Source organism: Pteronotus mesoamericanus, unplaced genomic scaffold (genome assembly GCF_021234165.1).
Source record: "Pteronotus mesoamericanus isolate MK-2021 breed Mesoamerican mustached bat unplaced genomic scaffold, CSHL_Meso_final contig_65, whole genome shotgun sequence".
Taxonomy (NCBI): domain Eukaryota; kingdom Metazoa; phylum Chordata; class Mammalia; order Chiroptera; family Mormoopidae; genus Pteronotus; species Pteronotus mesoamericanus.
The window spans coordinates 13,325,729-13,339,671 of NW_026555228.1; the positions used below are offsets into that span (position 1 = coordinate 13,325,729).

The 13,943-nt window shown below is 38.0% G+C and overlaps 1 protein-coding gene and 1 non-coding gene across 2 annotated transcripts in view; both read left to right on the forward strand.

Moving 5' to 3' along the window:
- POLA1 (DNA polymerase alpha 1, catalytic subunit) overlaps positions 1-13,943 on the forward strand; it is a 278,486-nt gene that overhangs the window by 39,535 nt on the left and 225,008 nt on the right. Inside the window, exons 20-26 of the mRNA XM_054581169.1 lie at positions 243-418; positions 2,625-2,754; positions 3,244-3,363; positions 4,704-4,803; positions 6,316-6,440; positions 11,260-11,409; positions 11,824-11,946. Coding sequence (XP_054437144.1) covers positions 243-418; positions 2,625-2,754; positions 3,244-3,363; positions 4,704-4,803; positions 6,316-6,440; positions 11,260-11,409; positions 11,824-11,946 — 924 coding nt within the window. The remainder of the gene's footprint in view (positions 1-242; positions 419-2,624; positions 2,755-3,243; positions 3,364-4,703; positions 4,804-6,315; positions 6,441-11,259; positions 11,410-11,823; positions 11,947-13,943) is intronic.
- LOC129077010 (small Cajal body-specific RNA 24) lies at positions 5,683-5,812 on the forward strand. The gene has a single exon (XR_008529774.1). It is a non-coding gene; the product is annotated as a small Cajal body-specific RNA 24 (non-coding RNA).

Consider the following 13,943-nt stretch of genomic DNA (forward strand, 5'->3'; position numbering starts at 1 on the left):
TTTATGATATCTATTTTTTATCGTATATTTCAAATGAGATGAGGAATCTTTTCCGTTTTGCTCACTGCTATATTTGAGTACCTAGAAAAGTGTCGTTCAAAAATATTTGATTGATGGCCAGATGAATGGAAGAATGATAGTTTAGTCATTGTAATTTCGGGGCTAACCTCAAAGGAAGTTAGCACAAACTGTTCTCCGTGTCTGCTTTCCCATGGGATTTTCTTTTTGTCCTCCCCTTGTAGGGCAGGAGTGGATTTGGTGAAAGAAATGCTACCTGTGGCCGAATGATCTGTGATGTGGAAATTTCGGCAAAGGAATTAATTCGTTGTAAAAGCTACCATTTGTCTGAACTTGTTCAACAGATTCTGAAAACTGAAAGGGTTGTAATCCCAGTGGAAAATATACGAAATATGTACAGGTATGATCCTGGATGCTTACAGGGGTGTCCCAACTTTTTGGTGTCCCTGGGCCACAGTGGAAGAAGAAGAGTTGCCTTGGGCCACACATTAAACACACTGTGACATGTAATCACAGTAAAATCTCATCATGTTTTAAATAAATTTACGATTTTGTGTTGGGCCGCATTCGTAGCCATCCTGGCCTGCATGTGGCCTGTGGGCCGCAGGTTGGACACCCCTGCTAGAATTTGTCTTGAAATTAGCAAAAGCAAGATGCCAGTACTATCCTTGGGAGTGTGTGGTGCTATGGAGGGGACAATTATCTTCATGTTAGCACCTCCATCTCCATTACTTTAATAATAATTTGAATAATATTTTGCCTTTTGAATTGTACTAATTTGCTCAGTTTATCTCTGTCTCCCTCACTTAACGCCATCTTGATGTTGCCAAGGAGCATTTTGGAAATTGATGTGATATTTATGTTTCTACCCATAATTCATTAATTCAGGAATTAGTGTAAATATTTTAGAGATATAAAAACTGAGAAATCATTAAGTTATTTAGAGATACTGCGCAATTATTTCTTCCAGTTTTATTCAGATAAAATTGACATAAAATGTATACATTTAAGGTGTACAACTTGATGTTTGATGTACATATACAGTGTGGAGTATTCACCACAGTCAAGCTATCCCATTAATTTATCCATCACCTCACAGTTACTTTTTTTTGAGTGGTGAGACTATTTAATACTTACTGTCAGCAAATTTTATGTATATAACCCAATATTGTTATTTGTAGTCATATTGCTGTACATCAGATTTCCAGTCACTTTGTGTAACTGAAACTTGGTGATTGCTTATTTCTTAAAAAAGCTTTCTTCTACCCCTCTGGCCACTTCTCCTTGTTTTCCGCCCACACCTCTCAAGTCCTTGGACTGCTTTTCTTTCGGATGTACTTCTTTTCTAGGTGATCTCACCAAGTCTCAAATTTCAGTTCCATGTGGGTTCTCATGCCTCCCACCTGCATACCTTCAGCTTCGACCTCTCTCTTGAAGTCCAGACTCCTGTATCCAGGATACCTTCTATTTGGTGTCTAATACAAACCTCCAGCTTAGCTTGGGCTTCTGATCTTCTCCGCTAGCTTCCTCTTGTGGTCTTCCCTTTAGTAATGGTAACTCTTTCTTCTTCCGGTACTGCTGGAAACCAGCTAAGTCATCCTCGGCTTAAAACCTCAGATATTCATGATTCCTTTCTCCGATATCTCACCTTCAGTCCATCAGGAAATTCTGACAGCTCTATCTTCAAAATATGCCTAGATCTGGCCTCTTTTTCTCTTCCACTGGACCCACCCTGGTCTGAGTCACCACCCTCCTTCCCCTGGCTGACTGGGTCTTATATTAGCCTTCTCACTGGTCTTCTTGCTTTTGCCCTTGATCCTTTGCTTTCTGTTTTCAACCCCACAATCAGATTATCCTGCTAAAGTTGAATCAGAGATGGCACTCTGCTCAAAATCTTCCAGTGACTTAAAAACCAAAGTCCTTATTTTGGCTTACAAGGTCCTGTGTAGTGTGTCTCTCTGCCATTAACTCTGTCCTGATCTTCCATTCTCTCCGTTTCAGCCAGTGGTCGCCTTCCTGGTCCTAGAACCACCAGATTTGCACTGTACTCAGGGCCTTTGAATGTGCTGTTTTGTCTACTGTGAATGCTCTTCCCTCCCCAGTTATTCTCAGTGAACTCTTCTCTGGTTCCCTAACTGAAAATTCAGTCTCTTCTCCTGATAATAGTCCCTTTACTTCTTAGTATTTTTCTTTTTAACTTAGCATTATATAGCATAGCATAGCATATATTTAATGGGTTGTTTATACTCTGTCTTCCTCTTGAGGACAGAGGCCCCCTGAGGACAGGATACCTGGCACATAGGCACGCGAGACATACTTACTAGGTGGAATGAATAAAAGGATTCAGGTGTTTTCAGGTTGTAGTTAACACATAACTTTATCTTTGTGGGATTTTTTTTTGATTTTTGGAGAGAGGCATTGGGATCGATGGCATGAGGGAATTACCAGTTTTATGCTGACCTTATTTTAAATTATTTCCAAAAGCCAAGGTGACATTGCTCTGGTTACTTATACCAAGAATTTCTGTAATATTTTATGAAGTTCTGATTATAGTCATTGTTTCTTTTAATTACTTGATTCTGCTTCATTCTTACTTTTCTGTACAGTGAACCTTCTCATCTGTTGTACCTGTTGGAACACACCTGGAAAGATGCCAAGTTCATTTTGCAGATCATGTGTGAGCTAAATGTTCTTCCATTAGCATTGCAGATCACTAACATCGCTGGGAACATTATGGTAAATTTAACTTAGAGGGGGGAAAAGCATTTCCTGTTGGATTCAGTGTTTGCTTGGGGTAGTTGTTACATGATAATGAGTCTAAATGCATCCTTATAAAATGAGTAACTTGTATTCTGAAAGCTGGGCTTCTTTTGTAAAATGAAGAACTGGTTGGGAGAAGGGGAGTAAAACCAGGTGCAGTATGCTGAAATTTGGGTGAACATAAGGATCATCTCTAACATCTGGATGTGTTTCATTTGTGGAATGGTCCATTTGGGAGAAAAGAAATAGCCCAAGTTGTCAGTATTTTAGGCTCTCTTTGTCTCCTTTTAAGTATAATGCTTAAAGAAAATGCTAGAAATAATTTAGTACCCTTAAAAAAAAACAGCCCATGTTATAAGCAATGATTTTTAAAGGAGGTGCTATGATTAAATTTACAAAAGTCCAAGTTGCTCCTGTTTGTTGTGATTTCGAGCTCAAATTTGAAAAAGAAATTCTGTTTAATAGTCTAGGACGCTGATGGGTGGACGAGCCGAGCGTAATGAGTTCTTGTTGCTTCACGCATTTTATGAAAACAACTATATTGTGCCCGACAAGCAGATTTTCAGGAAGCCTCAGCAAAAACTGGTGGGTCTAAAATTGTTTAGTGTTTTGCCTTTTTTTACCCCCCCCCCTTTTATTACCTTATAGGTTTTTTTTAAAATTGTGATAACATCTGCTTCCAAAATAATTAATCTTCTGTATACTGTAGAAACTGAGTCAAGTTTATTCTGTTATGTTTCTGTGGTCATTTCCTTCTCCACTTTTTCTCTGTACAGATAAAAATTATGAAATAGGACATTCTTTGAGGGAGGCGTTAGACCTCTCTGATGGGTGACCATACATGGAAAATGTTTTGCTACCTTAGTCCCACCCAAAATTGCATGCCAGTTAAATCTTTTATTTCCTTAAACCCATGAGCCTTTATTTTTGTGCTACATTGTTGCATTTTTACATAGTAGTAGTATTAAGGTCTCCACAATTGGGTTTCTGAAGTGGCCTCCATCACAATGGAACTAAAACTTAGCTATCGTTCCATTGGCACTGATAGCAATGGATTCAGAATGGGAATTTAATGTTAAAATGATTCAGGTTCTTGTATTGTTTTATGTACATTATCACAATTGGTATAGAGACTATTACCTTACAGAAATTTGCTTCTGCTGAGGCATTGAATGTTGACAATTAACTACTTAGGAATAAATTTTCAGTATGGACTTATTTATTTATTTAGTTGGTTATTTAGTTATTTTAGCCTCACCCAAAGACCTTTTTTTATTGCTTTTAGAGGGGGGGGGGGAGGGACAGGGAGAGAAAGGGAGAGGGAGGGAGGGAGGGAGAAAGAAAGAAAGAAACATCGATGTGAGTGAGAAACAGTAATTGCCTTCCTGTACACGCCCCAACCAGGGATCGAACTGGCAATGTTTTAGTCTACAGGGATGGCACTCCAACCAACTGAGCCACACCAGCCAGGGCTGGACCTACTTATTTAAGGGGTTCATATTAATCATGAGAATAATGTTAATAGCTATATGAAATAATTTTATATTTTTACATCATGAATGTTATAAATTTAAGGGGACTCTTCTATAATCCCAATTTTTTACATAAAATGAAGAGTTGTACTTCTAGTATCCATTGATTTTAAAAAGTGAGGTTCTATGAATTCAGAAACATTTTAAAGTAAAATTTGCATATTTATTAGCTCTGTGATACAGCATTTGTTTCGGTAACTATCGTGCTTGATGTTCATTTAGCTTCATGAACATATTACAATAACTGTCTTTCCCCACAGGTAGAACCATTAACTAAAAGTAAAGAATGTTTGTTAAAACCATATACTGCATTTGGAAAGGGGAGGGGATCATAAAACTTCTTAATTAGAGAATTAGTTGCTGTCTGGTGAAGTTCTCTCCATTTGATATTAGGGAGATGAAGATGAAGACATTGATGGAGATGCCAGTAAATACAAGAAAGGACGTAAGAAAGCAGCTTATGCCGGAGGCTTGGTATTGGATCCTAAAGTTGGTAAGGTTGGGCATTGAATTGGCTTGCCCTGGTGTTAAGGAATTTCTTAATGCAGAACTAGGCTTGAGAAAGTAGAAGACATGGCTTACATTTTATAGAGTAGCAAATAGGTCTCATAATAACATTATTTTATATTGGACAGCAAAATCAAACAAAGCTTAGACAGTAACCACCAAACCTAACTTCTGTTATTACAGGAGAATAACTTTTCTCTGTTCTGAGTAGGAAAGAAGATGTTTTGTGGTACATAGAGTAGAAAATGGGTTTGTTTGTTTGTTTTTTTTTTTTGCATCTTAATCATTTTTAAGTGTGCAGATGAGTGGTGTTAAGTATATTCACTTTGTTGTGCAAGAGTTAATGTGAATTTTATCAGTAACTTGAACTCTGAGTAGGAGACATTTTATTTTATTTTTTAAAAGATTTTATTTATTTTTACAGAGAGGGGAAGGGAGGGAGAAAGAAAGGGAGAGAAACATCAATGTGTGGTTGCCTCTCATGTGTCCCCCGACTGGAGACCTGGCCTGCAACCCAGGCATGTGCTCTGACTGGGAATCGAACTGGTGACCCTTTGGTTTGCAGGCCAGCACTCCACTGAGCCACACCAGCCAGGGCAGAAGCATTTTAAATTAATCAGTTGTAATGAAACAGATAAATAGTCCAGTTGTCCTTTGGTGTTAGATAGATCAGGGCTTAAGTTCTGGCATTGTAGTCTTGGGCTTCCCGTTTAACCTCTATAAACATTAGTTTCCTCTTCTGTAAAATGGAGATAAGAATAATATCTACCACAGAGATTTAAGGAGTAAAAGTGATTGTTTAGTATAATGCCTGACACGGAGTAAGCTTTTAATATGTTTGCTGTTGTCGTTATTGTCTTACTAGTGGACATTTACTTTTATTCGGTTTCTTCTTAAGGTGAAGAAAACTCTTTGTAAATGTCCTAGAGAAATATAGTAGCTTTCTGTTCACTCTTTGCAAGTAAAAAGGGTGGATCGTTCCACTACTGACATATGCATCTCTTGTCTGATTTTAGCACTGTTTGTGTACAGGTAAGTGAGTTGCTCCTTTTATTCTTTGAAGGTGTGATTGTAAAAATATGTATATAACCACTCACTGGTAGAGCTTACTAAATATTTTTGGAGCAGAGGTGGGAGGGAATGCTTGCTTGGAGAATTTTTAACAACATTTTTTTAAAACAAATATGACACCTGTCTAGTGGTAATTGATATGGGAAGGTATTTGCCTGTCATAATGGTGTACTTTGGGAACTTCTGGAGAAGGGACCAGTTGTAGCTGGTTTCAAGGTGAGAGAGGATCTCTTGTGACCAGTTTTCACTCTAGTCCAAGTCATTTTTGTAGAGTGGTAGAGCCGACTCCTTTTTACCTTTCAGCTACTTCACAGCTCTGGATAGTATACTGTTTCTGATGCACGTCAGAGTTTAGTGCTTCTAATGTAATGTTTTGACAAATCTGCTTTTTTAAAAGACTTTTTGTAACGTGGCTTTTTCATTGCAGGTTTTTATGATAAGTTCATTTTGCTTCTGGACTTCAACAGTTTATATCCTTCCATCATTCAAGAGTTCAACATTTGTTTTACAACAGTGCAAAGAGTTGCTTCAGAGACACAGAAAGTTACAGAGGTTTGTGTTCAACTGGGGGTTCTTGAAACTGAGATTAAAAGTAGTTCTTAAAGAAGAGAACCAAGGGGGTTAGCGTTTAGTTTTCTCTCTTAAAAGGTGCATTATGTCCTTTCTTAGTGGTCAGAAAAGGGGGAGGGTTGATTAGAAGGAAACTCAGAGTAGTTTTGTGCCTTTTTTATTTAACAGCTTTATAGAAATGTAATTGACATACCATACAATTCACGTATTGAAAGTGTACAATTTAATGGCTGTAGTGTATTCACAGAGTTTGTAACCTTCACCGTAGTTTATATTAGGACATTCATTACTCTCCGAAACCCCCCTACCTTTTAGTTGTAACTTCTGTCGTTCCCTTCACCCCTCCCAGGTCCAGGCAACCACTACTCTTTCTGCTTCTGTAGATTTGTGTATTTTGCACATATCATATGTGATCTTTCGTGTCTGGCTTCTGTCTTTTTTTAAAATTTTATTTATTTATTAGAGAGAGGGCAGGGGAAGGAGAGAGTAAGAGAAACATCAATGCGTGGTTGCCTCTCGTGCGCCCCCTGCTGGGGACCTGGCCCCCAACCCAGGCATGTGCCCTGACTGGGAATCAAACTGGCGATCCTTTGGTTCCCAGGCTGGCACTCAATCCACTGAGCTGCACCAGCCAGGGTCGTGTCTGGCTTATTTCATTTAGCATACTGTTTTCAAGATTTATCTGTGTTGTAGCATGTATTAGTATTTCATTCCTTTTTATTGCTGAATATTTCATTGTATGGGAGCGTATCACATTTTGTTTATTTTAGAATCATCTTTTTGATTTATGCAAAAATAGCTGTTAGGATTTTAATAGGAATTGTACTGGATCTATAGATCAGTTTGGGGCGTATTGTCATCTTAACAATGTTGAGTTTTCCAATCCATGAAAATTGGGTCTTTTCATTTATTTAGATATTTGATTTATTTCAATGATGTTTTCTAGTTTTCTTTGTACAGTTCTTACACTTATTAAAATTTAGTTTATTCCTAAATATTTCATCCTTTTTGGTGTTACTATAAATTAATTGTCTTAATTTCATTTTTATATTGTTCATTGCTGGCGTATAGAAAAATAACTGATTTTTGTATGTTCATCTTGTATCCTGCAACCTTGCTGAACTCATTTATTAGTTCTAACAGTTTTGTGGATTCCTTAGGATTTTCTGTATACAGAATCATGTCGTCTGTGAATAAAGATTGTTTTAATTTTTCTTTCCTATCGGGATGCCTTCTATTTCTTTTCCTTGCCCAATTGCCCTAACTAGAACCTCCAGTACAATGTTAAATAGAAGTGCAAGAGTGGACACCCATGTCTTGTTCCTGATCTTTGGTGACAGCATATAGTCTTTCACCGTTAAGTATGCTGCTAGCTGTGGCTTTTCCATAGGTGTCGTTTCTCAGGTTGAGGGAGCTCCCTTCTGTTCCTAGTTTATTCTAGTTTATTGAGTGTGTTTATCACAAAAGGGTATTGTACCAACCTGCATTTCTTGGATAAATGCCATTTGGTCTTGGTGGTGTATGATTTTTTTTTTTCTGTGTTGTTGGATTCGATTTTGCTAAGGAGTTTTTTGTCTGGATTTGTAAGGGCTGTTGATGTGCAGTTCTCTTTTCTCATGTCTTTGGTTTTGATATTAGGGTAATACCAGCAACATAGAATGAGTTGGAAAGTGTTCCTTCCTTTCCCTTCCCTTTTTTCCTTTACTCTTCCCCCTCCTTCCCCTTCCTTCCCTTTTCCATCCTTTCTCTTCTCTCTCTCTTTTCCTCTTCCTCCTCCTCCTCCTCTTCTTCTTTTTCTTCTTCTTTTTTGGTCTTGTTTGTGAGGGATTCGTGTTAATTATTTAACTACTTGGTAGAGTTCAGTTTCAGTTGTGTATGTCTTTCTAGGAATTTCTCCATTTCATGTAGATTATCTGATTTGTTGGTATAGAATTGTTCATAGTATTCCTTTATAACCATTGTTACTTCTTTAAGATCAGCAGTGATGTCCCTCTTTTATTCCTGATTTTAGTAGTTTGTTCTTTTTTTCTTTATCACTATAGTCAAAAGTTTGTCAATTTTATTGGCCTTTTCAAAGAAGTACCTTTGGTTTTCTTGATTTCTCTATTGCTTCTTTGTTCTCTTATTTCATTTGTTTCTGCTATAATCTTTATTCTTTTCTCTGCTTTATTTGGCTTAGTTTGCTCTTCTTTTTCTAGTTGCTTAAGGTGGAAGTTTAGGTTATTGATTTCAGATCTTCTGTTGTAATAGAAATATTTACAATTATAAATTTTCCTATGAGCACCGCTCTAGCTTCATCCATGAGTGTTGGTATGTCAGTCCCCTCTCCCGTATGTCAACCATTGATCTGACTTCTATCACCATAGCTTAATTTTGCCTGTTCTAGAGCTTCATGTAAATGGAGTGATACAGCGTGTACTCTTTTGTGGCTGGCTTTTTTGTTCAACATAATGGTTTTGAGATTCATCCATGTTGCTTCATTATCAGCAGTTCTTTTCTTTCTACTGCTAAAGAATATCCCATACTTCTCTCGAGATGAGCATTTGGATTGTCTTCAGTTTTTGACTATTATTAATAAAGCTGCTGTGAATATTCTTGTACAGATCTTTTTGTGGATTTGTGCTTTCATTTCGGGAGGGGGTCAATATCTAGGGAGTAAGTGGGTTTGTATAGGAAGTGTGTGTTTAATTTGAAAAGAACCTGTCAATTGTTTTCCTAAGTAGTTGTGCCATTTTACACTCCTGTCAGCCATGTGTGTGAGTTCTTCCCCATCGTCTTCAACACTTGGTATTTTCAGCCTTTTAAATTTTTTCCATGAAAGCATTGCTTAATGATTCTACTCACTAAACAACCTTTTTAAAATAATCTTTTTGAATTCTCTCACATGGATTTCAATCTCACCAGTGATCCTTCAGTCAACAGTTTTGTTTAGAGCTTAATAATTTATATATAAAGCTTCTACACTTGACTTTTAGTAGGGAAATTGGTTAGATTTAATTCTCTAGCAGTAAAAAACAAATTAACACACTATCTTTGTGCATTGTTTTTCTCTGCTGCTTTGTACCTGTGGCAGATGTCTGCTTGCTTTCTAGCTCCTGAATTTACATGTCTTTTAGTTCCGCCCACGTGCATGGGAGCTGTTTTTCAGCCCCGTACTTCTCCGCATGCCCAGCAGAGAGAACCTTACAGGGTTGCCTAGCCTGCCCGGTCCCATTAACTGTGGCCACAGGAGTTGGTTCATAGACTACAAACATGTCTACTAAGGATGGGCCTTTCTATGGGGTTAGAGGATCATTTTACAGAGACAGTATTAGGTAGACATCCTCAAAAGGTAGTGACTGCATCTGATTAATAATGTGCTCTGGGCTCTGCCCTGCCACGGTGTCAGCATTGTGATAATGGTCATGATTAGCACTCCTCCTCCCCCAACACTGTTTTATTTGAGCTTTCCAGTTTGGATTCTGGATCTATAATAGAATCATTTCAGAGTTGGAAGGGGCCTTAAAGGTCACCTACGAAATACTATACATGCAGCAATTTTTAGGTTCCGTCTCGTTTTCTGTACAGTCATTTGGTCTTCAGAGCAGCTAGTGCCACATTGCTAGTGGTGGTTGAGCCGGGCATGGATTATACATTTCCTGACTCCAAATCCTTTCAATTTGCTTTATCTGACCTCCGTAGTTGCTGTAGATAAATTGGAATGTATATCAAGATCTCTTTAATAGGTTTGTTACCATCATTTGCTATATTGGAAAACAATAAGTCCCTGCTACTATTGTAAGATTGTTCATTGGAAATTATCGATCTTTCTAAAATTAGATATTTTGTAAAAAGCTGAGTTATCAGGTGGCATGGATTTGACATACTTTAAACGAAGAGGTTTATTTTTAATTCTGAATCCTTGAAAGGGCAAATGTGCCTGGCTTTTGTTTGCAGTCTGTTAATAGAGCTAATGGAGGCTTGAGAAAAATGGTCTAATGCTTTCCCTGCTTTTTCCTGCTGTAAATCTTAATATAAGCAGGCTACTGGTTGCTTTTCTAAAATGTTGCTATTCTGCTACTGATTCCTAAGCAATTTATAGATAAAAGGTACCACATATATGCTAAGGAATATACAGGGGTGGGGAAAAGTGGGTGTACAGTTGTATGGAAAATAATACAATAATTAATAAATAATAATACAAGAATAGACTGTTTCATATACTCACACTGTAAACGTACTTTTGCCCAACCACTGTACGTGTTAATTTTCAGAAATGCCATGACCTATTTAAATATGTGTTCCTAATTCCTAAAAGAAATTTGCTGATTTAGTATTTAGACTTGTATTTTTAGTCGAAAACATTTATAGTAATTGCTGTTATTTTCCATAGAAATTACAGCATTTTGTCTGGTAGTACACATGACCTAAAACAGTTTAGTTGCTGTTTTGTTTTGTTTTGTTTTTTTTAATCCTAGAGGTCTCTCTTTTAGTGTTTTTATTTTAAAAACTATTTCTCCAAACATGTTTCTCCCCAATCTTGTAGACGAGAAGAGAGGAGCATGTGTAAAAATTCACACCTTTAAATGATATCTACTGATACCTACATTTGTCATTACCTAGAGGGGTGGGAGGTACTGGGCAGTACTGGCTTATTCTGCAGCCTTCTCTGCTCTTTCTTTACCGCTCATGCATTGTAGACCTTTACTGTACAAGTAGTTTTTTCAAGATGTGATCATGGGGTAAAGCTCCCGCAAAATATTTTAGAAATTTATTTAACGAAAGTTTGATTTGTCTGAAATTTCTGTTGTGTGTTCATCAGGATGAAGAACAAGAACAGATCCCTGAGCTGCCAGATCCAGACTTAGAAATGGGCATTTTGCCCAGAGAGATCCGGAAACTGGTAGAGCGGAGAAAACAAGTCAAACAACTCATGAAGCAGCAAGATTTAAATCCAGACCTTTTTCTTCAGGTATAACTTCACTAAGAGACATCCGAGTGACAGTCTCAGCTTTTAGAATTTGATTATCTGGGAATGATTTAAACATGATGCTGTGGGCAAATGCATGAGTGCCTATTTTACATTTGTGGGTAGGAAACCATTCAAAAACACAAGAGTGCCTCAAAATGGAAGGTGCCTCTGTCTGCAAAGCTGTATTTGAGCAAGATTCTTCTGACTTCAGGAGCTTCGGGGTTTGTGTTTACTTGCTTCTAGGAAGTCAGGGAGTCATGGCTCTGGGAGGGCGTGTTGGGTGTGTGAAGAGTTCTTTTCTTCAGGGATATTGAAGGTTTCTCCTTCTTGCTGGTCATTTAGAAAGACATCTCGTGTAATGCATAAGTACCTGCGAATATTATTGTTTGTCTTTTGTCCTTGTGTGGCCTGCAGTATGACATTCGACAGAAGGCTTTGAAGCTCACGGCAAACAGTATGTACGGCTGCCTGGGATTTTCCTACAGCAGATTTTACGCCAAACCACTGGCTGCTTTGGTGACATACAAAGGAAGGGAGGTAAATGGTGTAACATTCACATCTCTAAAAATGGAAGTGTCTTAACTATACATGTTTTAATGTGGGAGAACCAAGCTTGTTGCGTAGTTATACAACTTCAAGAACTCCCTTTTGTTTAGGACAAATTTGAGAGAGATGGGCTTTTAGATAGTGATCCTTTCATCTATTAGGTGAGAGAGAGAGTGAGAGAGTGTGTGTGTGTGTTTATGTGTGTATTTATTGAGCATCTATATGCCAGACGTTGTAGGCACTGGGGATAGAGTGTCATGCAAAACAAAAGGTTCCTGTATCCTGAGGCTCACATTTCACCAGGGCAGGGGGTGTAGAGGTGCATGTGGTGGGGACTTGGGTTGGGGACAGAATAGTTTGGGAAAATATACTATATAAATAAGTGAATAAATAAATTCAGAAAAATAACTAAGACAATACGATAGAAGTAAATGCTGTGCAGATAATAAAACAAGGTGCTAGATTAGTTAAGATGGCTAATTTAGATTGGTTAGGGAAGGCTTTAGGAAGTAGCAAGAATGAGAGCTAAGTGACATAAGACAGCTGTTTTTTTTTAAACTGTCATATTAGGTCAGATTGTGGAGGGGAGGAAGAAATCAAGGAGGATGCCTGTGCTTTTGGTGTATAACTGGTTAGCTAGTGGACCCATTTCCTAAGATGGAGAAATCTAGAAGAGAGAGATTAAAAGTTCTGTCTTGTCTATGTTACCTTTGAAATTTGTAAAGACCCCTACGCTACAGATTGAGAGTCACTTGCTTTAGGAAGATGGGCCAGATAACAATAGATTTGACACTGTAAGCTCCATCTGCTTTAGCACTGTGTGTATGGGTTTTTCCTAATTTGTAAAAGAATAGTTGCATGAAATACTAATTCCTTTTAACTCTAGTAAATTATTGATTCCTGTCACTAGGTTTAAGACTGTTAGTCTTAAGAAGGTAGTTAGTGGGTATGGGCAGAATCCTTGTGTGGGGAGTCTGGGTTCAGAACACTCTAGAGCATGGTTTGGCAATACAGCCTGTGGGCCAAATCCAGTCTGCCATCTAATTTTTAAGTAAAATTTTTTTTGGATCACAGCCACTCCCATTCCTTTATGTATTGCCTGTGGCTGCTTTTATGTTAATTACAACAGTAGAGTTGAGTAGTCAAGATGGAGACTCGCATGGCCTGCAAAAGCCTAAATATATTTACTTGCTGGCCCTTTTCAGAAAAATAAGTTTGCTGACCCTGCTTAAGAGTCCAGCTCAGCCCTGTCCAGTAGAACTTTGAGATGATGAAAGCGTTCTCCATCTTCCGCACTGTCCGATACAATAGCTGCCAGGCACAAGGGGCTAGTGAGCACTTACTATCAGGCTAGTGCCACCTAGCTGAGGAAACGGATTTTCTGTTTTATTTAATGATAATTATAATAAACTTAACTCTAAATTGCCATACGTAGCTAGTGGCTACTGTAGTGGGTTGCACAGACATAGCTGGCATGAAACACACAGGATGTTCAGAGTTGCCCTTCCGTTGGCAGCCTTCTGTCAAAGACTTGGCTTAGCGCGCGTGGAGGAAGGGCAAAACATGTACTGGACACCGGCAACATGCGAGAGGTTTTTTGGATGCATTATTTCATTCAAACCCACAAGAATCCGTTGATACAGGTAATACTGTTTCCATTTTGCAGATGAGAAAGATCAGCTCAAAGAGGTGCAGTCTAGTAAGTGACTGTTTGGAATTGGAATACACATCTTCCTGATTGTAAGGCTTTTCCTGCATGAGGGTTGTCTGCCCCATCTCAGGGTGTTTTCATGACTGTACTTCGGCTTTATATTCTACATCTTATTCCTGGAAGATCATCTTTTTTGATACTCATCTCAAGACACAGGTCTTTTTTACTAGTTGAAGTGAGGGAAGGATGTTTTCAGTTTCTTAAGCTAAGTTTATTTTAAAATTATTTAAATTTTATTTCTGTATCTGTATCCAGTGGCTTTGATAGAATACCATCT